We start from the raw sequence: 27380 nt of genomic DNA on the forward strand, positions 1-27380 counted from the left end.
TTGATGTTTTATGATTTTCATAATGCAGATCACTTTCCATTATATGCAGGAGTCTGGGGGCACAAATGGAAGATACAAATTCATTTAGAGTTTAAGTTTGGTGAACAGAAAAGAACTGAGCTTTTTTTCTTCTGGAAGAAATGACTGTTGGATAGAGAAATACAATAATTATGATATTTTGAGGAGGCTAACATACTTTTAAAACATCATCTTTCAGGAATTATACTTCCAATTTTCTTTGCTCAAATGCATCCTCACATTGGATCTACCAGGGAACCAACAAATAAATTGTATTTCTCCATCCCTTTCTCCAGGATCCTTCCTTGCTGAATGACAGAGTGACGCTGCATCAGGTTACTGCTGGGACTGTGCTGTCAAGGCAGGGAGATCAGGTGGGTGAGGATCCTGTGGGAGTGGGGGGAGAGAGAACACGAGGGTCTGGTTTGGTCTTTGTTCCCACCATAGAAGAAGAAAAGACAAACACTCTGAACAAAAACACTCCTCACCTTGACCTATCCCAAGCCTTCTTATTACCCGAGCAATCCCAGCTCTCAGCCTCTCCTCGTATGCAGAGTAACAGTGTGGCCACAGCTTCAGTGAAAATCTTGTACTCCTCTTTTTACCTTTTTATGCCCCTTTGTGAAAAGATATGGTAGCCAAACAGCTTTTTATTCTTTTTTTTTTTTTCCCTCATGTTTTTTTTTCCAGGCTCTGTGCTGCAGGCCTTGGTGTCATTACTCCATGTTATTTATTTGTAGCCAAGTATGTTCAGGATATAATGTGTTTATAATAATACAATGGAAATAGACAAGCTTATGCAAAGCAAATGAGGGGCAGCCACAACTAGAATGCTGCTGTATTCTGTTTTGCAGAACTGCAGTATCCCTCACTGTGCTGCAGTGATTACCCCGCTCTCTCCATTCCCAACCCTCTTTTTATTTCTTGAGCTCTTACAGATGCAGATTCAATTTTTCATAACCGTGCAAAGAGAAACACATTTTTCAATATTGTGGCCATTTAGTTTTAAATATTCATAACTTCTTAATAATTCACTGTCGTATTTTACTTTATCACCTAACGGTTTAAAAGCTGCAGAGGGCCTTCTGGAAAACAGATTGGCCATGGTAGTACGTTGTGATAATTGCTTTTAAAATCTTTGGGGACTTCATTGAGCTTTGTCTCCATTTTCTCCAGGATGTTAATGTTTGCTTTGTGGTCTCGGGGATGCTTCACGTGTACCAGCAGAAGATCGACTCTGAGGAGGACACCTGCCTGTTCATTACTCACCCAGGAGAACTCGTGGGCCAGCTTGCTGTTCTCACTGGGGAACCACTGATTTACACCATCAAGGCCAATCGAGACTGCAGCTTCCTGTCTATTTCCAAGTCCCACTTCTACGAGTTAGTTCTGCCATGGAAACTAACATTTAATTTTCTGAAATGTATTTTATGACTCTTTTGAACCAATAGTGAGTGATTAATGTGTGTACAGCGCAATTCTACTACAGTGCAACTTGTAGTGAGTCAAGATAACGTATGTGAGCTTTAAAATGCTCTGATGAGCGCCGACCCATCTATCAGAAAGGTTTTTATCCTCAGCGAGAGGCAGTGCAGGGAATAGTGGCACTATTAAATGGTGATTATCTCCTCGGTTCTAGGTCTACAGAGCATTTTGCCCAGTGGGGTGTGATTTATGACCTGAGATTCACAGACTTAATAATCCAAATAAGTGAATCTGGCCAGAGGCCGTTCTTTGCTGGTTTAAGCACTTTTTTGTCAGGCCATTTTCCTGAGCACGTTTCCTTTTCTGCTGGAGTCTCTTTCTGACTCCATCAGAGTTGATTGGCCCAGATAGGTGCTGTAAATGAGTGCTCTTGGTGTAACTATGGGTGACAATGCTGACCAACAGCACAGATCAAGGAATAATGCTCCTGTGCAAAATGGATTCCCTTCTGGAAATAATACTTGACTTCTGACTTAAAGTGAGTAATGAGATTTAGTAGTTAAAACCCTCACCCAGACACACCCACCACTGGAAGATGTCTGTCTCAGTGTCCTGTATCAGTGATGAGTATTCTTGATTCTGCAATGTATCTATGAAGCTATTTTTAAGACAATAGTTCACAAACATAATTTTAATCAAGTACCTCAATTTCTAAACTGCTTCTTCAGCTACTTCTTGAGTGTGCTGTCAGTCTGGAGTTGTATGCAGGGCTTCTTCAAGTTGTCTTTTCTTGGCTGCTACTATATTATGTAGTTCTGTGTACTTTTTACTTTCTAAGTGACTTTAATTGTTTGTTTGTATTCCTAATGATTTCTACCAGAGTCTTATTCTGTAGCCTTGTCTTTCTACCTCAGGCAAAAGACTGTATTCTGCAAAACTGAATGTGCTGCTCTTGGTTGATCAGCTGTGTATTTGCAAGTCTGTGTGTTGGATATTAGATATTTGGTTTAATTTCTGATAGGTACTCCCCTGTTGTCCCATCCCATGAAATATTAGATACGTTTCCACTAAACTTCTAGTTCTTTATTGTTTTCCTACTTGTTCTTAACTTGAAATTACATTTTGTATTCTCAGCCAACCATCAAATTTCTGCCTTTTTCCTCTCTTCTGCAGTTCTGATATCTGATAGAGTCCTGGGCAGACTCTCTTATTTGCTTGAGCTTGTGATGCTTTCCTTCTTATCTACTAAGAATTGAGTTGTCTCTTGTTTATGTCAACTTCCATTTTTGCTTCCATTAATCTGTCAGTGATCTCTAACACAACATAGTACCACCTCGTCATCATTTTGTGGACCTTTCCATATCTTTCTTCTTCTCTTTAAAATGTCTGCTGTCCATTCACTGCATTGTACTGTCTCTATGAATCTTTCAGCATTCAATCATCACAGTTTCTCATGAAGTCAAAGCTTCATTTCTAACTCTTGTTCCCGTATTTAAAAATGTCATTGCAGAGTCTTTCAAAAGCATCTGCCTTCATCAGCTGTAAGTTTTATTTTTGCTTCAAACTCTCTGGGAAAAGAGACTTGTTGCTAAAGCTTTGTTTCTCACTTTTTATGCAAATGTTTTGTGTGTAGTCCTGCTTTCTCTCAGAATCTTGTGGATTGGAATTATATGTTTTTGTGATCTGATCTTACTGATCAGAAGTAATTTGACCAGAACCTTATTATTCTCATTGTTCTCCAACATCTCCTTCTTCCTTTCTTGTCACATACATTACTCTTTTTCTGAGCTGCCCCAGAACCCTGGTTTTTTCCTCAGTAGTTAATGGGAAGGTGAAGCAAAAAGAACATGGTCAATAGATGCCATCAGGCAAAGAGCACAGTAATGGAAGGAGCCCAGGGTGCAGAATTGCAGGTTGGATTTTGCACTACAGATGAAGTCCTTTTCACTGAAACCTTGCAGCAGGAGCCTTTCATGTGATGCTAATGTGCCTCAATAATGATCTGTACGTGTAAAGTTTAAGTACAGGGGGGTGACACAAGTTAATTATACAGTTTATACCTTAGATGTTTTGCTAAAGTGATGTACTAAAAGTACAGTGTCTACACTGCAACCGTTGGTGTCTCCTGGTGAATAATGTAACTGAGGCTCTCTTGAGGAATATGCTCAGGTTCCTCAGTGCTGGGAGTAGGACTCTGTCACACTTTTCCTTCAGTGGATTTCACAGTTTGGAGTCTAATCACATATGTTTGCCAGAGAAGTAAAGTGCTTCAATTTTTATTTTGTATTGCTAGCCAAGCAGAGCATCAAATTGCATCCACAGCCACAAGAATATCTGCATGAGTCCCAGGCTGTCACAGGCACCAGGGTAGCCCTTTCATTTTGGTAGTTGGTTAGATTGCTAACAAACAATCGTCTGAGGAACCCTTCAGCAACAGACTTTTGTAATTGAGAGCTTTGGCTTTTCATTTTCCCCGTGCCAGGCATGTGCCAAGCAGAAGAGAAAGATGAAAATGCCTCCTAAAAGGAAGTAAACTAAGCTGGTAACGTAGAGAAAAATCCACTTGTCTTGTGCGTGAGGGTGGACTGTTACCTTCCATGCTAATGCACTCTTGAAGCTGTGTAGCACTCGGTGAAATAATAAACAGCTCAGGCCTGAAATAAAAGCAGCCTCTCTCCAGTTTACATTTAGAGTGCATTAAGTATTAAGATACATATCTTGAGGGAGGGAAAGGTATAAATGGCTTTTATTGATCACAGCAGTCAGCCTGTGTGGGAGGAGACTTGGAGAGTGGAATAAGCTAGTAGGGTAAAAATAATGAGCTCTAAAGCATTCAGGAGATTTCAGGGAGTTTATTTAACCTTTAGAGCAGCTGAGAAGGGGTTGTTGTAGAGTAGGGGTTTTGTGTGCATTAAGGGATTAGGGCTTTTTGCTTTCTGGTGTTTATTCTGGGGTGCCTTTTCCAGTTTCTTTGTCCTTTCCCCCAAGTCAGTGTTTGTGTGGTAAAGCTTCTGTAAGTAAAGCATTGCTTGTGAGTGCAGTAGTAGCTTACCAAAACCTGGGCTGTCTGCAGGCATCTTGGGTAGGGGGCAGTGAGGGCATGGAAACCTCAGGGCAAGATGGAAGGGACGGGAGAGGAAAGCTGCCTCACAGTTCTGTAATCCTGTTTTGATGACTGAACTTTAAATAGAGCTGAATTTAAGAGTTGATACTTGGTTTAACTCACCTTGCAGTGAATGCACAGACGTGAGCGTGGTGAGTTCAAGACAGAGTAGGGATATAATTCTATGAATCTCTTCTGTTTCAAATTCAGAGGTTTTAGTTGAGGAAATTCTAGACTTTATTATTGCAAAAAGAGGAACTTGAGGAGCTGGATAAGGAGAGTAGTCGTGTGATAAACATGAAAGCTCCCTATGGTACCTATGCGTGCTGCACTTGATGCACGGTGATGGCCAGCTCTGGATCTCTTGCTGCAGCTGTTGGGCTAATTAATGGTAGAACTGACATGTTCAAAACACTGCGGAGCAGTTTCTGTGCTCCATCCAGGCAGGGAAGAGCTCTCGATGAGTCTGCTTTTGATACCACATTCAGGGATGATGTGTCAGTATTCAGACTTTCTCTAAATTCTCCTAGGTTACAACGAGCTGTATTTCAGCTGAGGAACAAAGGCTGCCTGTGCTACTTCCATGCCATTCTCCCTGCCTTTCTGTTTTATAGGGTAGGAAGGTTAACTGTGGCACTCACAACACTTGTGCTTAGTGAGAATTCCCACACGTGCAGGATCTCCTAGGCAGAATGTCTGGAACACTGATGCAGGAAAAAATACTGCGTATTTCAGACTTTCTTTTTTCTCCCCATGTATGGCTTTAACGTAACTGTCATCTTCCTCTGTGTGTCCTTTGTGTACTGGCTCTGCATATGCCTACCCACTTGTTTCTTTCTGAATTGTGCTGCTTCTTTGTGAAATGCCCATTTTTCTGGTAGTGTGCCTCGACCCTCCAAGAGCTCAATTGCTCTCTATGCTGCACAGGAACAGAAAAGATATCCTAATGGTGTGCATCTAGAGAAACGTGCAATCAGCTCACTGCTGTGGAGTGGTTCTTCAGTAAGAGTTGGAGTGCTTACTCAGAAGGTGCCAGGTCACAGTGATCCTCATTCTAAAAGGAAAGAAAGAAAAACATTCGCTGGTGTCTGTGAGAGCTGTTTACCTCAGGCCTAGCAGTCAGTGTAGAATTTGCATTTATCACTAACAGAACATTCCCAACGTTTTTCAGCTTAGAGAAGTGCTAAATTATCTGGTCTGTTTAATGCTGGGGGCCTTTAAGCATCACTCAGAAGATTCAGTATGAAGGTCAGAAGCTTTGTTAGCTGTGGTCTTTGCAAAGGGAAAAGGGAACTTTTGAAATAACATCTAGGGGAAAAATGGGAGCACATCTGAGAGACGTAGAGGTGCAGGATGGCAGAGAGGAACAATCTTCAGGACAACATGAATGTTATCCTGAGTCAGGTCTGTTGTTTCTGAGGAGGAGTTTTGGAGTCTGGTCCATAAACGAGAGCTAGCAAGGCTCTCACCCGTCTCTGCCTGGATTGCTGTGTGTGTGTACCTGCTCCTTCCTTTGGGAAGTACTTAAACAATGCTTCTCATCTTCTAGGATAATGCGAGAGCAGCCAAGCGTTGTGCTCGGCGTGGCCCACACTGTTGTAAAGAGAATGTCCTCATTTGTGAGGCAAATCGACTTTGCCCTGGATTGGATGGAAGTTGAGGCTGGACGGGCTGTATACAGGTAAGATGCGGACAAAATTGGATGATCTTTCTTTATTCCAACCTTAATGATTCCGTGATTATCTAATACTCAGATTTTCAGAGTTAAGGAGCTATGCTTCCTTGGCAATATATAGAATAAAAACTCTTGGATTCAGTTTATCAACTATTTCATCAGGTTTTATCTGCTTTTGCATGCTGAGATTTTTCTTTTTCTGCAGCACACTTCAACATTGCTTTTGTCACTTGTCTCCAGGAGTTGTTAAAATTCTTCTCTTCCTCATCCTTCGTGTCATCTTGACATGCTTTTAAAGTGGCATAAGAGATTAAGACAGCTGTATGTTCTGGTATAATTTCTGCATTTCCATGGGCATGAATATCATCCAGAGTCTTTTGGCCTTTCCAAAATAAACAACAGAACTGAAATAGAATTTGTTTAGAAATATTTAATAGTAAATTGAAAACAGGAATTGCATTTTATGTTTCAGGGTAGAAGTTTTCCTTGGGAAAGCTTGATTTTATGAATTTTGTACTAGGATGCAATTAAGTCATTGTATGATTGCAGTGGTGCAAAGGTCAAATTTAGTATGTGTATCATGTAACTGTAATTTTAATGTGTATTACAATTCCTGCAGCACTAATGCTAATGGAAGTTTGTCACTACTTTCTGTGTCAAAACAGATGTTGTAGTTAAGATCTTGTTAAAAGCTTTTGGAATTCCGTGCATTAATTTTAATTCTGCTACAGAAGTATTGCACGTGGTCCATGTGCTGTGTTATGCTGGAAATCTGAATGCCAGATAGCATTCTTAGTCCTGCAAAGTTGATGTTTCAGAAAACCTTAATGATCAACCATTTTGTGCATTGAGCTGAATCTAAATGCTGAGCCACTCAAGTTTTTTGTTTTTCTTTTGGACCTGCAGGCTTTCTTTGTGCATCCGTATCAACTTTGCAGTGGCAGCAAGCACCTGCTGTACCCAGCAGAGAGCTCCTGTCTCCTCCAGAGAGCACTTGCATTTTGGCTATCTATATCCAGACCCAGCATCATCCACTTGTTGAAAGCCTGTCCATTTCCACCTATGTCCAAGTCACTTTTTAACGGATGTCTTTCACTTTCCTGTTTCCTTGTTCTGTATAAACGTCGATTAAACTTTTTTCTCATGGTCTCTAAGCTTGAAGAAGAGATGAAGAAGGCTTTGGATGCATTTGCTGAGCAGTGATAATTCGCTTGATTGTTCTTTCTCTAGGCAGGGTGACAAGTCAGACTGCACGTACATCGTCTTGAACGGCCGACTGCGCTCCGTCATACGGATGGATGATGGAAAGAAGCAGCTGACTGGTGAATATGGCCGAGGAGACTTAATTGGAGTGGTAAGAATCAGTTTTGGAGAATGAGTGGTTCAGCTGAGAAACTGGTATTGCCCCACACAAAACAGAACTCATGCTGTCATCGGGCGGTAGACTTTTCACAAGTCGAGAAGATGAGAAGTTGCTTCTATCTGGAAATTCATATGATGAAATGTGGATGGGATTGTTAGACTTGGTTTAAGGAGGGAAAAAATAAAACCTTCTCACAGATGAACAAAAATCCCCAGGCAACACTTTTTTTTTTTTTTTTTTTTTTTTCCAGTGTGGGTTACATTTGTTTCCACAGTGAGAGGAATGCAGCTGTTAAAATAATTCAGAAAGAACTGTGGGAATGTGCACTAAATACTGATCTGAATAAATTTAGTATCATAGAAAAATTGAGTTGGCTTGAGCCACTGGATTCATCTAGACTAACGTCCTTTGAGTTAGCAGAACTTATTTCAGGGCTTTGTCAGACTGGTAAGAAACTGTACACTACTGAAGCAAATTTTGATTTCAAAAGTGTAGTATTTATCCATGTTTAATTTATTTCCCCTGTTTGTCTTTTAGTTTCTCAGGCTTAGTTAAACGATTGAAGTGGGAATCCCCCATCATTACTAGTCACAATTTGCTTGACTTTTATATTTAAAACTAGAAGGCTTCCAAAATGCTGAGGGTGTTGTTCCAACCTTCTTCTACTTTCTGAGCTGAAAATGAAATGTTTTAATAGTAATTATAGCCAGAATTGGTTGACTCTGAATAAAGAAAGCGTGAGTTGGCATTAGTAGTACAGGAGGAAATTCTTGTTTACAGAGGTCAAGAGGAAGAGGAAGAACTGTAGACTGTTTTCCTTTAGCGAGCTGATTCAAGATCATACTGATTGCAAAAGGTGGTGATTTTGGTAGAGGTAAGACCCAGAAGTTGTGTCCCAGCACAGAAGAGGTCACTGCCAGCTTAGCAATCAGTATGTGAGAACTGGTTGTTTCTGAATGCAGGTGGGTTGCAGAACTGGCCTGTGTCTGTGTTGTAAGATGAGGTCAGCTCCCAGTACCAGAGACCTGTACTGCAAATACATCTCAGCTGTTTTGTTTGAGAGAAGTAAAAAGATTTCAAATAACAAGGGCAAAGTTTTTGGGCCTTTTTAATGTGTGCCCAACTCACCTTGACTTGCCTGGTAACTTACAACTAAGTTGTACGTTGTTCTGAAGTTAATGTGATAACAATTCTGATGGTATTCCTGCAGAATCTGCTGTGTTCTGGACTAGTGGCTGCAGCATGTCTGTTTTAGTTACACATGAGCAGTAGTTCAGGGTATCTCCACAGGATCAGTGCTTGGAGAAGCAGGTCTATTTCTGCAGCTAGGCATGCTCACAAGTTCTCTTTGTTTTTCTTTTTGGGACTGTTTCTTTGGGATGCCTCATTAAGGGTAAAGTGATGTGATTTGGCGGGAACAAAAGCTGAGATCTTTTGTGGCTAATTATGCTGGTGTGAGGTCTTCTAGTGTGTGAATAAGGCTTTGACAGTTTTGATGTGCCAGGCATTTCCTTGCTGTTATTTCCTTGCTCTTGTGGGCTGGTTGTAATCAGCAGCCCCCTGCCAAGCTTCTGGAGCTACCAGGTTAAAACAGCTGAGCTGTTCTGCTTTCTGAGAGAAGTTTTGGATGATGATAATGAAGCACATGGTCTAAACTTTCCCTCCCTGTGCAAGCAGGGGTGCCACCTTCAGCACAAGGTTTCCTAGTGGCTCAGCTACCTGCTGAGGGAAGGGAGGTTGGTTCCGTGTGCGTCTGCCCTAACAGTGCTGTGTTCGTGGGTGCCTTCCCAGGCACGGGTGCAGAAATACCATACGACTTATGTCTGAACTGCATCTGAATTATGACTTGAGTCATTTGAAGACTTCTGTGACTCCGTGGACGTCACCTACTCCTTCCTACCCATGGTTCCCAGGCCCACTGACTCATGCTGCCATTTGTTGAATGCTCTGGCTGTCTTCTGAAAACATGGGGGAGGATTTATAAGGGATTGCCAAGATTAATGGAGTTGTTCTTTCAGAGGGCATTAGTAAAATGACGTTTTTCCTTTTAAAGAGATTTGTTTATCCCATTCTGCAAGATCTAGTATAAGCCTTTAAAAACGTGCTGAAGGTTTTTTTTGTTGTTGTCTTTTGCTTGTTTTCCAGAAAAGGAAGTCACTAGAAGGGCCTAGGTGCTTCCAGGAATCAAATCAGTGCTTAGTTCTGGTAGTTTGGTCAACCTGTGATGTGTACATCTCCAAAACCTCTCCAAGACACCGTGTCACTCTGAGCTGTGTGCACTAACTAAAGATACAAGTCTTGTAATTGATGTATTTTTGTTTACCTTTGTCTCACATCTTTTAAGTGCTGTGTGTCATACACATGGGAAATGAGTATCTGTCTTTTCTGCTTTCAGAAGTGAAGTCCTGAAACGTGAAGGGCTTCAAACAAGATGTAAATTTTCAAGCCTGTGTGCACTCCCAAGGATAAACTTGTGGCTCAAACTGTTTTGTTCCTTGTACTGACTCAGTGGCATCTGTTCCTGAGGTCTGTCAGTTTGAGGAGAGAGGAACGGATTAGAAACTGAAATTTGCTTTCCTCCTGTTGTTACTTGGAGTTGCCTCAAGTAGTTGTGTGTGGGGAAGATGGGAGCCCTCCTAGAGGGACTCTGCCAGCTGCTTGCCTCTGCTCATCCCACTTATGGGCACTTCTGGCTGCTGTACCAGGTGATGTCAGAACTTGTTTGAAAGCCTTCTGTCTGGTTTCCAGTGGGCAATGATGAATCTATTCAATAATTCCCTCATGTTTAAATACAGTTTGTGACAGTGCTGTTGTGTAGAGGCTCTGGTTTGTCCCTTCTGGGGGAGACTCTTTTAACTTGTTGGTGCTATTTCCTACAGATGAGCTGGTGAAAAACCTGGGGATGTTAACAGTATAATGAAGTTATAAAGAAGTTATGTGAGCTGAAGGGTACCTCTGCTGGCATTTGTTCTCCTATGCCCAGCTGTCCTCCAAAGGAAATTAAATTCTAATTCCACTAGGTTGTTTAAAACATTATGTTGGTATCTTTTTAGTTCTGATCTTGGTCAACTGCTGCAGATTGAAGTTTTTACTCTTGATTTTGAACTCATTCGTGGATTTCTTTCAAGAAGGAGGATTCCTTTTCATTTCCATGTTCCTTATGCCTGTTGATATCAGGCAAACTGGCTCACTGGTTGAAATGTAGCATTGGCCCCAGCGCAGCTAATGAGATTGAGAGGAGCTCAGAAGAATTCTTCTGTGCTTTTTGTTGTTTCTTTATTTGTGTGTGGGTTTATATTGTTTTTTTTTGTTTGTTTTTTTACAATCCCAGTTGGGTTGTGGGATTATAACCCCAGGCATGGGTTGAGTTGGGTGTTTCTTGCTTCTTGTGTTGTTGGAAAGGCATTGCTAGGTAAGAAGAAGGAGGAGGGAAAACAAAACAAACTAGAGCTGTCCTGCAGAATAATCTGCCAAAGAAAAGCTATTTGTATTCTGCCTGCTCCCTTCAAATGCCTGGATGGGGATGGAACCTTCAATGTAATTAGCTTTTTATGAAAGTCAACATTTCGTCTTAAGTGAGTTCCTGAAGAAAGGCTGCAATGTTTCTAAGATGACTGAATACCAGGCAGCTCGCAGGGGAGTCGGTGGCAGCTGTTGAGCTTTTAATATGTTTAAAAGTGGGGCTGCTGCATGCCTTGTAGCTAGACTTATCTGTAGCCACCTGCTCCAGGAAACTGCTGTCTGCAGCATCTTACCAGGAAACCAGCTGGCTGTCAGAAATGCCATGCTGGGGAACTTGCTGCAGCATTTTGGTTACTTCAAGACCCTTCCTGCCCCTCTCTAACACTCAGAGCACCCCTTCTTTCTTAAAGGATTTCATTCAGTTGTGGGTAGCAAAACAAGTGCAGGAAGGCATTTGTGCACTGCTTTTCTCAGTGCAGGGCAGCACAAGAAGATGCACTGCCAGTGCTGCAGCATACCACACCAGTTCTGCTGTGCAGGAAATGGTGCTCTACACTCAGAAATAATGGCTGTTCCAGGTGTTTTTAGATGCTGAGCTGTTCATCTCGTTAATGTTAACAGAGCTCAGTGTGCATGGTTCTTCTTCTCTCTAAAAAGTTAAAACCCGAGATAATCTATAAATGTCTTCTGATTTCCTCAGGGGTTTGGAGCACCGTCCTTTTGAAATGTACCGCTGTTAGAAATGTTTAATTGCTGACTAATCCTCAAAGGGAACACTGGCATCGGGATTACACTTGTCAGGCTTTTATTCCTTACCAGTGTTAATGCTGCCATACATTGCTCTCAGCAGCACCGAGCTCACCAAATAGCATTTTACCCTCAATAACGGCACTAAAACCAGGCAGGTTCCACTCTGTTAGGGCTGGCTCCATTGGTAATTTGCAAGGGGGAGATTTTTTTTCATTATTACTTGCATGTGATTATATTCAAACCATAATTCTTCAGCTCCTAAGCTTTAAGGCACTGAAAAATGAGAGGTTAATTCAGGATTAATGGCACCTCAGGCGCTCTGTGCACAGCCTGTATCTGTGGAAACTGGAGGTGGGTGAGGTCCAGAAGTCACTTGGTATCGAGCTGGAACACGTGGTTCTGGAGGGAGGTGTTCTCTTGCCATCTTTTGCACCGCCTGTCTTGGTAATACGTTACTAAAATTATTTTTTGCCTAGTATCTTAGGTGTGAAGTTGTAAAGAAAAACAAAGATAGCAGCATTTACCGGTGGAGAAATGAGACATGGGAAGCTCTGAGAAATGAGCTCACACTTGCACAGCTGAATTTGTGTCAGACTGAAATTAGAAACTCAGTGTCCTGATTTCCAGACCTGCCTTAGGGATGTTCTCGGCTGAAGGGAAGTCATTGCTCTGAGCCTGCTGGACCTCACTTTCTCAGGTCTTTCCCAGGGGCTTCCTCATGCTGGGAGCTGTTGAATAGTGTATATTTTTCAGATTCTCATGCCTGCCACAATTTATTCTTCCATCTACCACAACTCATACTTTATCTTGATTTGACTCAAGTTCTTTACAGAGAGAGTGGTGAGGTGCTGGAACAGCTGCCAGAGAGGCTGTGGATCCCCGTCCATCCTTGGAGGTGTTCAAGGCCAGGTTGGATGGGGCCCTGGGCAGCCTGGTTTGGTATTAAATGTGGAGTTGGTGGCCCTGCATGTGGCAGGGAGTTGGAGCTTCATGATCCTTGAGGTCCCTTCCAACCCTGGCCATTCTGTGATTCTGTGAGGTTCTGACAGCTGATGTAAGCAGGAGATGATAGCTGAAGATGGTTGTGGTGCAGTTTAGCAGTCTATTCACTGACTGCAAAGAACGCAGGTAGGGTCTGGTGTTAATTTTTCTGGTGTTGATACTGTGAGAGGAAGTCATTTGGTTTTGGAGGTGCCTCCAATAAAGCTCCTCAGCCAAATGATCTTGAGAGAATATTAGGGTCTGTGATGGCAGGCAGCAGCGGGGTGGTGACCTGCTGGGTTTCAGAGACTGGATTTCTTTCATCAAACGATCATTCCTTCATGTCTCCCTTCTTCCAGACAAACTCTCTTTTCATTATGTCATGGCTATTATCCATCTGTCAACTAATTCTGCAATACAGCTTCTGGTCACCTCTTCAGGACCATCTCACATTTCCCCTGTGTTCTGCTCCTTTCTCCTTTCCATTTTGAGGAAGATTGCATCTCAAACTAAGCTGCTTTGCGAGTGGTGTAGTTGACACCACATCCCCTTCAACCTTTGCAAAACACATGTAGAAGTTGTTAGTAACATTTTTATTTTTTTTTTCTTTCCTTACAACTTGTCTCTTTGGCAAGTGACATTAAGCAAGGGAGAGAAATGGGATCCCTTCCATCATGGCAGTGCTTGGAGGCTTACAAACAGCAGGAAGCGGAGGTGAGAAACAGTATTTGTGGAGAAAGAGTCAGCAGTGAAGGATGGGGAAGGATGTTGCTGAAGTTGCAGCTGGGTTTGCTGTTCTTGTGATGCGCAGCTGAGTCGAAGGCAGTCAGACCTTACCCTTGTCAGAAGGCATTTGAGCAGGTCAGGGTGCTCTGTTCTCTCCTTTTGCTGACGTTCGAGCACCTTTCAATCAAAACAGGAATGTGCTGGGTGCTTGTCAGTGGCACAATGCTTGCAGATGCTTTTCAGACAACCTGCATACATTTAATGGCTGCTGTTGGGTGTTTTTTGGGGGGGAAGGGGGTGGGATGGATGGGGAGAGAAGTGCACTTTTGTAGGTAGGCTTTCTGTTGGTTTAGGGGAGTGAAATGTGTGTGACTTCCCATCTTTTCTACAGTCAGATGTAGATAGAAGTGAAGCTGAAATACACCTGGAGATCTGCTGCCAGTTCCTTTCCCCAGCTGTACCCCTTCTCTTTTCTGTCCTTAATTACATTCAGCGATGTAACAGAGCTGTCACCGCGCTGCTTCTACATGCAGGCTCAGTTCTCTCTGGAGAAGCAGTAACCTGACTTCCACTGCCTTAATTACAAAAGGAAGCTCAGTCTTTGTTTTTACATACGTAGGTACACATATGTGAAGGTGCTTATGGTGTGTAAGTCCTATACACAATCATACATATAAATAGAAGAGAGGTTTGGATTCCTCTTTCTGCGTAGTCTAAGTGCTGGATGTCCTCGGTCTCAGGGTTAATTTGGCACACAAAGGATTGCAGAAAGTGGTTGTTAGAACAACTTTCGAGAGTACATGGTGTACTGCATTCATCCTCTGGCACTGCTCCCACAAATAGCATCGATTTGCAGCTCATCTGGTTGCACTTCCCACTCGTTCATTGCTTCCAGCAGTGTCTCCTCTGTCCTTTTCTGATACAGGCAAGTTAATGTTTCGGATCCGTCCGAACTGGCCGGAGGAAACATATTTGAGATAAGTCACATATTTGCATCAGCTGCAGGCAAGCTAGGCAAGGCCTGAGAGCAGCTTGTTTAAACCAGAAGAGAAACGTTCCACGTAGTGTTTGGTTGCCCTTCATGTAACATTCATTAGATTACATGGCCGTGTTCAGTTGCAGCAGCCTCATCTCCCATCCTAGCTTGGCAAAAGCACTGCTGTGACAATGCATGTATGCATGGCTCTTGTCTGTCTGCATGGCTGTGCTGGCTGCTGGGATGTGTGTGCTGCCCTTACCTGCCTTGTTTTTTCTTTTGCCATGAGCCTCCTAAACTATCAGCAGATGTCAGTGTTGACATTTTATCTCATGCCTCTGCTGGTGCATTTACACTTCCTTGGGTGGTGTATTTCACCCCTGTGTCTCCTGCTGTCCTGTGGCCTCCCCTGTTCCTTTAGGTGCTTGTTTCTGGGCTGCTGATTCTTGCCAAAGCGTCTTGAGTGAGCATGAAAACATTAAAGCATACAAACGCCAGGCTAATGGGCACACAGCAATTGGGGCTGCTGTGAAGGGAGATTTGGAAGATGAAGATTTTAATTAAACTTAAATCCTGGGGTTTAGACTTTCTCAGGGTCCTCTGACACCCCAACCTCGTGCTCCTGCGGTGCTGGCTGGTGTGCTGTGCTGGAGGATGGAGCTGCACGGCTGGGCTTTGTGCTGTGCAAAGACGACTGCTTTTTGTGAGCTCACAGCAAGGAAAAGATGAAGATGAGAAAAGAAATACAATATATAGGGGAATAAAAGATTATTGGGGTGAAATAACAGCTATAAAGGAGGAGAAGCTGAAAGCAGTGTGTTGTCCACGTGACTAGGAAGGGAATGCATGGAAGAACTAAAAGAGCTTATGAATCTAATGCTGGTTGAAGGCAGGCTAACCTGAAGGAGCCCTGGTTATGGTCCAGTCCTCCTCAGTGTATCTGAGGTGCCAGCAGCTCAACGTGTGGATAGCTGCATGTCCTTCCCTGGGGATGTTCACCCAGAATCATTCACAAAATCATAGGGGCTGGAAGGGACCTCTGGAGATCATGGAGTCCAACCCCCTGCTGAAGCAGGTTCCTTGCAGTACTAGGCTGCGTATGCTGAAGTTAAGCAAACGTTGAAAGTGTTTTGTTGGATGTGGCTCAAAAAGGAATTTGGAGTAGTTAGACCAGCTTATAGCAGACAGGGTACTACTTGCTGGATGTTACTTTCCAACTGTGTAATTTGGAGAGAGCTGGAGGAACTGTCAGGGATGACTGTTGAAAGTGGAGTCAGAAGAGGTCGTGAGAATATAAATTGCTTTCTTCCCTTGTTTTAAAGGATTTATAGCACTTTTTCTTTGTAAAAGCTTGTAAGCCAAGGTTGTGAATCATTGGCATCGTACGTGATGCGTCATGTGTGTTTTCATCACTATTTAATGCTGAATTAGGAGAAGATGGAAAAAAAGCCTGTCAGAATTAACTGGAAGGAACAGTAAAAAGAGCATAGGTCTGTCTGTGGGTTTTTTCTTCTGTTGTTAGCAGTAGCACCAGCAGAACTGCAGTGAAGGAGGGACCACCTTCTGCATGAAGTGTGCCATCAGCTACAAGGACCACGGAGTAACACTCAAAATTTCCACGTGGTCCTCCATGCAAATTATTAATAGCACTCAAAGCATGGCTTCATACATCTCTTAGAGGAGATGCAATAAAGGCAGTGTTGCGCAGACAGACTTCTGAGGATGTGATGGGGGTGGAAGAGAGGAAACATTGGTATTTACTGTACCTGAGGAGCCCTAGGGCAGACGTGGGAGAAATGGACGTGGGCATTTGGTGCTGAAACAAGGCGGGTGGTAGAAGAAGAGCCAGTAGAGCCAGAGCAGGGAGGTGGTGGCTGCAGCCTTCAGGGAGCTCCGTGAGCACTGGAGGATCATTTGAAGGAGAGCAGGGTGAATAAAAAATGGCAATGGGGAATAAAAAAACAACACCAGTGAAGGGCAGAGCTTGTTGATAGAGGCTTGTCATTGGGGAGGAAGAGGAGTGGGTGGAAGAAGAACCAGAAGACCAAAAGAAGTATTCTTTGCTTCCAGCAAAATGTATTGTGATCAGTCGAATTTGAAAAGAAATGTGAAAGAGGGCACAGATGCTTCCTTACACTGGGACAAGTATTGTAGCTGTGTTGTGTGCTGGAAGGGGTAAATGGTTACAGCAGTCTGGGAAGAGGTTCTTTCTGAACCAGGGTGATAGATGTATCTACTTACGTGTCTGAAAACTACACCGTTTCCTCCCTCCCTTTGTGTAACCAGGAATTAATCTTAGGAGCTGATCTGCTGATTGCAGGTGGATTTTGTGCATATTCAAGTGCAAGCTGGGTTGCCAAGTCTTGTGCTACTAACGTACCTGAAACACAAGGAAGGCTGCTTAAAATGTTCATTGGACAGAGGAGCCAAATCAATCTGAATGTGGCTTGAAGTTTTCAACTTCAAGATTTTAATGTTATGTTGTCTGAAGCTTCTTTGCTACTGCAATAGTAGCAAAACAAAACAAAAACAACAACAAAAACCCAATCCAACAAATCCCACACCTCCAAATAAGCAGCATCTCAAACAGTTTATTAAGAAGGATAAATACCAGAAGAAAAGCTTAGTTGTCAGGGTAGAACTCTGACTCAATGGTTAGAAGGCCTTTCTGTCCCCAAGAAGGGTGAGAAAAACCAATGCCTGTTTGGTTTGGCAGTGTCCTGTGTACAAAAAATACAGAACTGGTGCAACATGGGCGTTGTAAGTGCAGGGTGCAAAGAGGGAAGCAAGAACGTAGCAAGGGTGGAGAACAATCCTACAGGTGCTCTGGGTGTTGAATGGGAACTTTCCATCTTCCAGAGAAGAGGAAGCATTATCTGAATCATTATTTGGGAAAACTAATAGAAGTAGAGGCTGTGAATGCAGATAAGGACAAAGCAAAACTTGAATATCTTGGTGTACAGTGTCTGAGACCCAGGGTAGTTTCTAAGCTACGACAGTGGAGTGTATTTGCATGAGAATAGCCAAGCTGCTGGCTAGATTTGTATAATGATGTATGCAAGAGTAGCACAAGATCTGTTCTCAGTTGGGAATTGCTTTCAACAAATTTGCTGCAGCTCAGGAGTGCATAACGCAGCAGTGCTGTGAATGCCTCTTGCTCTGCAGGCCTGAGCAGCTCCCATAGAGGAGGTTGGAAGATCTCCATCTCCTTTTTGTTCTTCCTGTGGACAAACAGCATTCAGTTGAAACAGAAAAAGTCACAATTTGGAGGAAAAAAAAAAAGAATAAAAAAAATTCCCTGAGGCTTTGTTTTGAAATGTAATTTTCTTTTCACAAGTCTCATCTCTGAAAGACTTGTGAGCTGCTGGGAGCACAGTTAATTTCATGCACTCCCATATAATGGAAAGAGTAGAAAAGGGTGTTACGCACTGGGAGTGTTTCTCTTTAAACAAATTGGACTCAGTCGGTTGATGACTGGTTGAGAAGAAAGGGTTTTATTTTAGTGATTGAAATCCTTAATCTGCTTTCAGAACGAGGAAGCTTAATGGCAGATCTGAAAACCTGAGGTCAAAAGCTGGCAGTCGGGGTGAGAGATGAACAGAAGATATTACACAACCATTGGGATAACCCTAAAGGGGACTTGTGAATGGACAGGGATGGCATGGCCTCACCCCATGGCCTGTGGTCTGGGTAATTGGTTCCACACATCATTACATAACAAAATACCCCAGCACTGAACAAAAAACCAAAGGCCAGGTCTTGCAAAATGGAGTTAATTCACATTTACTTGTGAGGCTGTTCACACACAGCACAACTGTGGTTGAATTAAGCTCCTCTGACCCAGCTATTTTAAAGAATTAATGATACAAGCAGGCTAATCTCAGCCTTCTGGACTAATTGCAAGTGCTGTGGCTGTCTGCACTGCCCATTTTGTGCACGTGCAGTCTTCCAAGAATGCACTCTTGTTGTAAGTGGGGTCACGGAGCTGTGTGTTTTAAATTAATCTGCTCGTACTGTGGGTACAAGTGCATATCTGGCTCAGCTCAGCCAGCACACCGTGTGTAATCCCCCACATTAACTCTGTCTGAGCACTAGTTCTGTAGAGGAAGCATTACGGCCACTGGAATTTGCTGCAAACAGAAGCTATGCAACAAAATCTGTAAAAAGCAATTCTAAGCTGCTATGTTATTTTCTTCTATTTCTGCTGGGTGACTTACAATGGGAGGTGGTGCTTGTTTTTCTTCAGAGTGCCCGTGAATTGCAGCCAGGGTGGGGATTTTGTTTTCATGTTAATCTCAGTGATTACAGCCGGTACAGCAGCCACTAATTTATTATTTTTTTTTTTCCTGAATGCATGATGTATGGATTTTAAACCCAGTTGACATTGCCTAGTGCTAGAACTTGCACAAGTGCACTGGGCTGTTACTAAGCAATTAAGTGCTGCAGCTCACGCCTGAGCTCTGAGTGACGCCATCTCACCTAGCGGGCGATCTCATTAGGAGTGTGAAAATACTGCATCAGGGGATTTGATTTCTGTATCTCAGAGCACCACGGGACTGGTGCTGGGCTCGGGGCTCTGCAGATGGGACAGGGGGGGATTCGGTTGCACAGCTGCACTTTGCAGAGCTTTGCAACCCGTTCCTCGTTTGTATTGTGTCAGTTCTTCCCTGCAAAGGAGAACATCTCAGTATTAATTTTCATAGCATCATCGTTTTCTTCAAACTTCTCTGTAAATTGATGCAAAATTAAGTAATCGGACGCTGTATTCAGGTTGCTGCATCCTGCAACGTGTTTTTGTGTTTACTTAGCACAGATTCACATGCGTGTGCCTGGGGAAGAGCACAGCTCTTTTCTATCAAAATATGTGGGTTTGTTCCTATTATCTCTTTCAGGAATTCTTGCTTGTTTTAAGGTTGCTATTATTCAGCTTCTGAGACTGAAACAAATGTCCTTCAGGTGATGGTTGGTGAGGGAGGGTGAACACAGAAAGAAAAAGCAGTAAGGAACTGGATTTTTTTCTTTCTCTCAGATGGTATTCCTGCAATTAAAAACAAAGGATAAAAAGATACAGCAAAAAGATACAGCTTCTGTTGCTATGAGATTGCAGGACAGCAGAACATCTGTGAGATTTGGATTGCATAGATATTGCTACATGCTGCAGATGGATGTGCCTTTAGGAAGCTCCCTCTGTAAGGGCTCCTAGGGGGGTGGGAGGAAAAGTAATATTCTGTTTGCAGTGTAGGTGACCAAAAAGTATGATAGTCCCATTTTTGGGAATTGCTTGGTTTCTTTGCCCTGACATACTATTTTTACAACACGTTACACACTATCTTTAATGTCCTGGCTCTGTTCTCTTTCAGGTGGAGGCACTAACCCATCAGCCTAGAGCCACAACAGTTCATGCCGTCAGAGATTCAGAACTTGCCAAACTCCCAGAGGGAGCCCTGACATCTATCAAACGCAAATTCCCCCAGGTAGGAAAATTACAACTATTTTCTGTCTCCATCAAATGATAGCTTGGGAGCTAAAACTCTCCATTAGCACAGAGCCCTCTGGATTTTTTTGCATGATTGATGCGTTCTCAGAAAACATTTTGTTCTGTCTCGATCTGATCTATTCCAGACTTTCACCAGCTTTTTTCCCTTTATCCTCTCGATATCTAGAAAAAGTTCACACTACTACATATGCATGTCCTCCATTTAAAGTGGAAATCACTTAGTGGTATTAACAATAAATGACAGTTTGATCTTTAAAATCACTTTGAAATATTATTATTCACATGTCCTACTCACTAGGACTCAAAGTCAAGCCTTGATTATACATACTTTTATTTCCAGAGCATTGATACCTGGGAACTGGTTTCCTTCTTCCTCCCTTTCTGTGCCATCCATCCTCATTCTGCAACTGCCACCATCTCTTTATGCCCTGAAGACTGTGATTGCTCCCTTGAATCCATCAAGTCATTCATCTTCTTTAATTCACTTGACATTATACCTCTCTCCTGCAAATCTAAGAGTGACAGACTTAAAATTTAATTGTTTTTGTCCCTAAGTGCATCACGGACATTAAGCTCTAAGTCATTTAACTAGCCTTAAAGACAATTCTTTAATGCTGTTACTTCAAATTATTTCTTTTTCCTCTCTTTAAGACACACAGTTATTTTACCAGAATTCTTAAAAAGCTGCCAAAGTGACAAGACTGATTAAAATACTCGTGTTATTTTGTCTTTCTAAGAGCATAATACCACTTGGAGATAGTTCATTGTTGTGGGGTTTTTTGTAGCTGTGAATTAGCCTGTACTCCTGCACTCTCACATTACAAAAGCTCAGAGGTTTCTGTCAGTGTTAATGTTTCATCATTGTGGTAAGTGTTCGGAATCTTCCTGATCTCCATGTAGGCATAATTTTTGCTGCAATGTTTTTGGTCTTCTCTTGTTAGTTAATAGGTCACTCCTGGATCCCCGAATCTTTCCTGAGTAGTTTGCTGATTCTATTCTTGTCTCTTCAGCTTAATAGATTTGTTGTCCATGTTTATGACCTGGTAGCAATAGACAACTTCTTGTACATAATTAGCTACAGACTGGGCCAAGATAGCATGGCATGCTGCTTGAGTTGCCCTTTCAATATTGCTCTCCTTGCTGACTGAACAGGAGATGAGGAAATGAGCCAGTTGGAGTTTCAAACCACCTTTCTCTTTACTCATCCTTTCTTGATAATTTTAAATGTTACCCGCAGACATTTAAACTGTGAATTACAAGCAAGCACTAAACATTTAACGTTCTGTAATATCTTGAATGCTGAGCTGCACAAAGGCTGGGTTCTGATTCTGCATTTTTATCACGGGCAATAATTAATTTCTGTGTCTTCATTCCTTCCATTTCTTGTTCCATCAAAGGGCAGAATCTCTTTCCCCCAGATGGTCCTCTGTGGAGCTGTGAATCTTTCCAGTTTGCAGTTGAAGTTGGACTAACGTGCTGTATTTATAGCACAATTCAAACAGTTGTAATAGAAATCAAATAATCCTCCCAGATCTAAAGGATGCATTCCATCAGCCACAAATTCCTAACCTTTTGAGGACTGAATTTTGGAGGACCGTAGACTTGCCCATAGTTTAGCTAATTATTTGTAATGGAACAAAAGGAAAAGTTGTCTCTCAAAAGAGGCTGTTAGAAAAACACATTATTTGCTGCTGCTGTTTGTGATCCTTGACTTCTGAGATTAATACTAAACTAGTGTCAAAATTGTGAGAGCTCCTGTTTTTGTATAGGGTGATTTTTGAACAAGCATTAAGAACTAGAGGAACATTAGCAGGGGATTTGTTGGCTTCGGACTGTCTTAAGAAAATAAAATAAATGTTTATATGATCTCAGAGTTCGTGTGTCTTCTCTTTTTGCCTGTTAGATCCATTAGGCAAAAGAGAGGAAGGTAGAAGTGAGAGAGAATTCAAGTGATGCAGAAAAACGACTGGCTAGAAAGTTTGAAATCTACTGGGATGTAGAGGAAGTTCAGGAGATGTAATGGAGAGAAGTCTTTGAGCTGAAAACTAATATACTGCATTCAGGGAAGGCTCTGGGCAGCAGTCCTACAAGAAGAATCCAGGGATCGTAGTGTTGCTCAGGTTGGAAAAGACCTTCAAGATATCAAGTCCATCCACAGGGATGATAGAGATCAAAAGCTGAACAGGCCTTAGCAGTGCAGTGCCGTGGTGGAAAACATAACTGTCGTCTTAAAATGCTTTTTGGAGGGGAGAAATGCTTGCATTCTTTCTAGTATTGGAAAAGCTTCAGTATCAGCCTGTGGCAGCACGCTTGAAGGAAGAAGCAGACCAAATGATGAGAGGATCAAAGGATGGTAGACTGGTGCTTGGAAATATTAACCTACAAAGGCAAAAAGATTGAAAGGTTAATGGAAGACATGATAGCTATTTTCAAGCATATAAAGTTATCTTCTGATAGAAAGGGCATGAATTACTCACCATATTGAGACAGAGCAAATGGTAGTGTACTGAAATTGCAGCAGCTGGATATTGAGAAAAGGCTGCATCTGCTCCCTAGAAAGGCTACAAGATTGTTACTTGTTTGTATAACCTCTTAAAAAAATCATTATGTTTGAGGTAGTGTTCAGTGCTGAGCAGAGGAATGAGCCAGGTGAACTCTGTGCTGTGTTCCCTCCTGCTGCTCTGGTGGAAGGATTTATGTGCAGGATGTATGATCTTCCTGTCCAACCAGAAGAAACAGAGTAATGAAAGGATGGCAGGTGCAGTCATTTTGGAATAACCTACTAGGATGCAATAACCAGTGTGTGATTCTGCAGTGATGGAGGATTTCCTCTTAGTTCTTTTGCATGAGGGGAAAAAACAAAAACGAATCAAACTGTGCCTCTGTCAAAGCTGTGTCCCTGACTGAGTGAGGAGGGTCTGCACATCTGGGTCTTGTCTGAGGAAACAGTGATCAACCATTGGTGCTTGTTCCCTGAGTGAAATGCTCAGAGGAATCCCACAGCAGGAGAATTGCTCTTGTTTTGGTGTTCCTCCGTAGAGCCTAAATGGACACAACAGCCAAGAGTTGTGCAGCTTCTGAGATAGAATTACCCTTTCAATTAGTTCCCCTTGAGCATCTGAATGGTGAAGATCCCTTTAATTCCAATAAAGGAGAGGCTTCATCCTGCATGTTTTTTTGCCAGTCCTGATATTTGTGGCTGATCCACAAAGCAATTTAACTCTTGAATACATTAGCAGAAAAATCTACCTGATATGTGAGAGAATTGTAAACATAAGTTATGCTTGTTCTCATCAGCAATGAGAAATGAGCGAAATCACGCTCTGTTCATCCTTACAGTAATTCACATTCCTTGAGCTGTGCTGCACAGCTGATGCTCAGGGATGCACCATCTGTTTGCCTTCTTGTTTTCTCTTCTTTCCTGTACATCTGCTTTGGTCCTGTTACGGACAGGACAGTGGGTTGCAGGGATCTTTGTGACCCACTCTAGCTGCTGTTATTTTGGGGGATGAAACAGATGAGTGAGCATGGGGAATCTCACCCAGCCTGTCAGTAACAACCAAATTTTCAGAGTACCTGCACAAAATGCCAGCTGCTGATTTCTAGATCCTGCTCAGTATGCATGGAGTCAAATCTAGCTTCTCAGGAAAGTGTCCCAACCTTGAGTTGCTATGGATAAGGCACCCTGAACACTCCCAGCTGAAGGTGGTCCACAGTGCAGAACATCTCCTTGGGCGTCTCAGGAGGCTAACCTGGGCCACAGGTTAGGGCTAGGGCCACAGGTTAACTGCCTGTCTGCAGCCACAGCTCCCCAACGCAGCCACGGGGGCACTCAGCCATCCAGAGTATTTGGTCCTCTGACAGCCTCAGAGCTTGCTTCTGGAGCTACTCGGAGCTTTACAGAGTTGCAGGAGTGAAATGAAATTGATTCTTTCTATTTTCATCACTGCTTTCGGTTCTGAAAAGTAGGACGGAGAGTCAGCTCACGATTTCTGGCACCACGGAGCAGAGCGCAGAATTTGTTAACAGATCAGAGATATTCTAACATCAGCGTGTAACTTGGATCGCATTTCATAGTTTATCTTTGCCTCTACTGAGCTGAGATTTTTATTTTATCTTTTTGTAATTCTGACTTGAAATGTAGACCTGCCATCGCTGATGGAAGTTGTGTTGAGAAATTGCTTTGGCACCGTGGAGAAGTGAACTGCAAGACAACCTTCTGCAGGCTACAAATGTGCTCGAGAAACTGCAGAGCTTTTCTGCATCTTCCTTTTAATTCTCTAAGTCTGCCCTCGGGATTTAAATATATTCAGAACTCATCATCCATCCTTAGCAGTGAGGTTTGCTGTGTCTGTCTGTCTATTTTAACTAGAGCTTTTTTGGAACTTTCCCTAGAGTTATCTGCCTTACAAAGTGAGCTCAGTAACGTGCACTCCTTTCAAAGCTCTTCCCCACAGCACTGTGGATATTGTGCATCGTGTTATTCAAGCTTGATGTAGCACTTTGGAATAGGTCAGGAGAGGCCACGCTTCTGGATTTTTCCTTGTTAGTTTTTCTCCTGGCCCATTAAAATAAGTTTTCTTTGACAGTGGGAGAAGTGGATGTGAAAGGGAGCAAAGAGAAGCATTCAGCAGAAGCGTACTTGCTGACTGCAGCTCCCCGAGGTGAGGCAGGCAGCAGTGCATGCTTACTCATCACACTGATGTGAGATTGACATTCTTCTTCAAGACATGATTGATCACAGGCATTAGAAGCTCAAACAACCCCAGGATCAAGCTTTGGTTCCTCCATGTGCTTTGGTGGCATTTGTAAAGGTGCCAGGAATGGTTGCAAGTGAGCATTTAGGATTTGCTTTGTCACTGCGGTTCTTGAGCCGTGTGAGTTTTAATCCGAGACCCCCTGCTAAGCTCCCTGGTTGCGTGGCAAGTGGAGTGCTTTGTAGGCTAACTGATGGGGGAGAGAACAAGCTTCGATGATGCCGTGGTTTTATGCAGCTGATGAGCTGATGTACCTCTCTTCCTCCCTTGTCCTCTCACCCCAAAAAGCCTTCAGAAAGCTGATGGAAAATAATCTTCAGTCCTGGAATGAGCTCTACAGAAATGGAACTGCTATTGTGTGAGTTTGTATAGATAAAATGGCTATTATTACTATTTTACCCCAATTGCACTTTGTAGAACAGAAAACCCTTGGCAGCCCTGTTTTCCACACCAGCTTATTCACCTTGGGTCTCTGTGTGGTAGAGAACCCATTTACTTGTCCTTTAACTAAATCAGATGTATGTGCAGGTCTATAATACCATGCTCTGAAGGTGCCAGTAAATTGTTATTTAATGTTTAAACTAAAGGTGGTCTGTCGGCTGCCTGTTTTGAAGGCTTAACTTTTAAATATACTTCATATATTTCTCAACTTCAAAGTCAGATGAAAATACATGGCTCTGCTGTGAGCAATTTTATTCCCTGTGAGAACGCTGTTCTTTTGGGTGTGGATGATGTTAGAGGATCCACTGGAGAGGATCAGAATAGACTTGGAATGGAAACCACCCTCAGATTTGTAGGGCTCTGTGGCGGTTGGTTGTATGGGATCCAAGCTGTGCATCAGGCTGGTTCCCTGGCTGCCTCAGCCAAGGCTGGCTTCCCAAAGCAGCAGCCTGCAGGCAGACAAGAAGACACCACTGACAAAGGATAGGACTGTCTCTTGGCTTTCTTGCAAAGGTTTTTTGTGCCTTAAGTGTACAAAACAACATATGGTTAAACCTGATCCTTAGTTTAGATATTTTTTTTTCAAGTCTTTCACCAATCGCAAAATAAAATATTAATAAGTGGTGGGAGAGTTTGACTCAATGTGTGGTGTTGTGGTTGGTCTGCATTTTGTGCTATGAGGAGCAGCACACTTTATGATGCTCCATTTTATGATGACCCACCCCACCTCATTCCCCATCCTGAGGTGAGGATGTGCCCAGGCAGACGGAGGAGAGGCAGGAGGTGACAGTGAAGGGATGCGTGTCCTATCATAGAAAGCCAAAACTGGACAAATTCAACAAAGTACAGTTTCTCTTCAGTACTCAGGATACTGAATTATTGGTCTGCCTTGAAAACGGTGTTTGTTGCTCCTTGAGGTGCTGACACTCTTGCTCTGCGAATGCAAGCACTCATGTTGGAGTGACCTGGTGATGTCACACCTGGTGTGCAGCTGGTTGGGGTCCTGCACAGCGTGGGGCAGAGCTGATGAGTGGGTCATTTCATTTTGGTTTTATTTCTTATGCGTTGTCCTTGTTGTGACTGAGGTGGTGCGGTGCTCTCTGAAGAAGCATGTTGCCATGTTTTGGATTTAGGAGAAAAGCTGCATTAACTGATGTTTTAGATGCTGTTGAGGAGCATTTACTGTAAGTCGAGGACTTTTGGCTTCTCACAGTGTCCTGGGGGTGCACAAGGTGCTGGGAGGGGACAGAACCAGGACAGCTGACCCAGTCTGCCCAAAGGGATGTCCCAGACCTTATGGTGTGATGCTCAGCAATAAAACTGGGGGGGCTGCTCCTGCTCGAGGACTGACTGGGACTGGGTCAGTGGTGGGCATTGCACTGTGCTCACTGGCTTTATCCCATGGGCTTTATCCTTTTCTGATGGGGCCGTGAGCTGCGTGGTGCTGAGCTGCCTGCTGGGTTAAACCACAACACGTGTTTCTCCTAATGAGGTGAATTTGTACTACTACCCTGCCTTTTAAATCAATCAGTTGTGGCTGTAGTATTCTGTGAATTCAGAAGCAGGATATCGGTGCAGATTTTGTGACATCTTTGTGATTTTTCTAGATTGGTGTAGTGCAAAGTTAGCTGAGACTAGACAGATGTTTGATACTGTCGCTTGCTATTAACAGGCAGTTTGTCAGGCAATCTGTGCAGCTCACAGAAAGAAAATACTTTCCTACGGACACTTATTTACAATTGAATTTGCATTAAAATCACATTCACTAGGGCTTAATGTAAAGCAGATCTAGAGTTTCACCGTTTAATAGGAAGAAAAGCTCTAACCAGACTCTAGCTTTGGAAGGCGAGGGGGACAGCAGGCTGGAATATTTCAGGGTATTACAGGAAACAGGGCACTGCAGGGTAGCAGCAGCTATTCAAGTGTGGGAATTACCTTAGTGTGAAGCAGGTAGCTCAGGAGAATACCTGACACCTCAGGTGGATGGGTGCCTGCACCACTGTTGTGTTGGAATCCTGCCTGGCCCCGTGGCTGAATGAGATTTGTTTAGAAGCTGAAGTGACTCATCTGAAGGTCAGAGAACACGGTCCCCTTGGGAATGGGAAGTTCAGCCCCTGCCCTGCAATGCAGAGGCTGCAGGTCTTTTCTGTAATTCAACGTTAGTTAAGCAGAGGGGAAAATTAATGGCTCGCCACAACCTTTGTAC

General features: G+C 43.0%; 1 protein-coding gene across 1 annotated transcript in view; it reads left to right on the top strand.

Annotated features, from left to right (window-relative positions):
• PNPLA7 (patatin like domain 7, lysophospholipase) overlaps nucleotides 1-27380 on the top strand; it is a 116993-nt gene that overhangs the window by 28480 nt on the left and 61133 nt on the right. The window contains exons 16-20 of the mRNA XM_085239727.1: nucleotides 315-392; nucleotides 1195-1400; nucleotides 6096-6227; nucleotides 7452-7575; nucleotides 19840-19953. Of these exons, the coding sequence (XP_085095853.1) occupies nucleotides 315-392; nucleotides 1195-1400; nucleotides 6096-6227; nucleotides 7452-7575; nucleotides 19840-19953 (654 nt within the window). The remainder of the gene's footprint in view (nucleotides 1-314; nucleotides 393-1194; nucleotides 1401-6095; nucleotides 6228-7451; nucleotides 7576-19839; nucleotides 19954-27380) is intronic.

This window comes from Meleagris gallopavo, chromosome 19, assembly GCF_905368555.1.
Source record: "Meleagris gallopavo chromosome 19, MGAL_WU_HG_1.1, whole genome shotgun sequence".
NCBI lineage: Eukaryota > Metazoa > Chordata > Aves > Galliformes > Phasianidae > Meleagris > Meleagris gallopavo.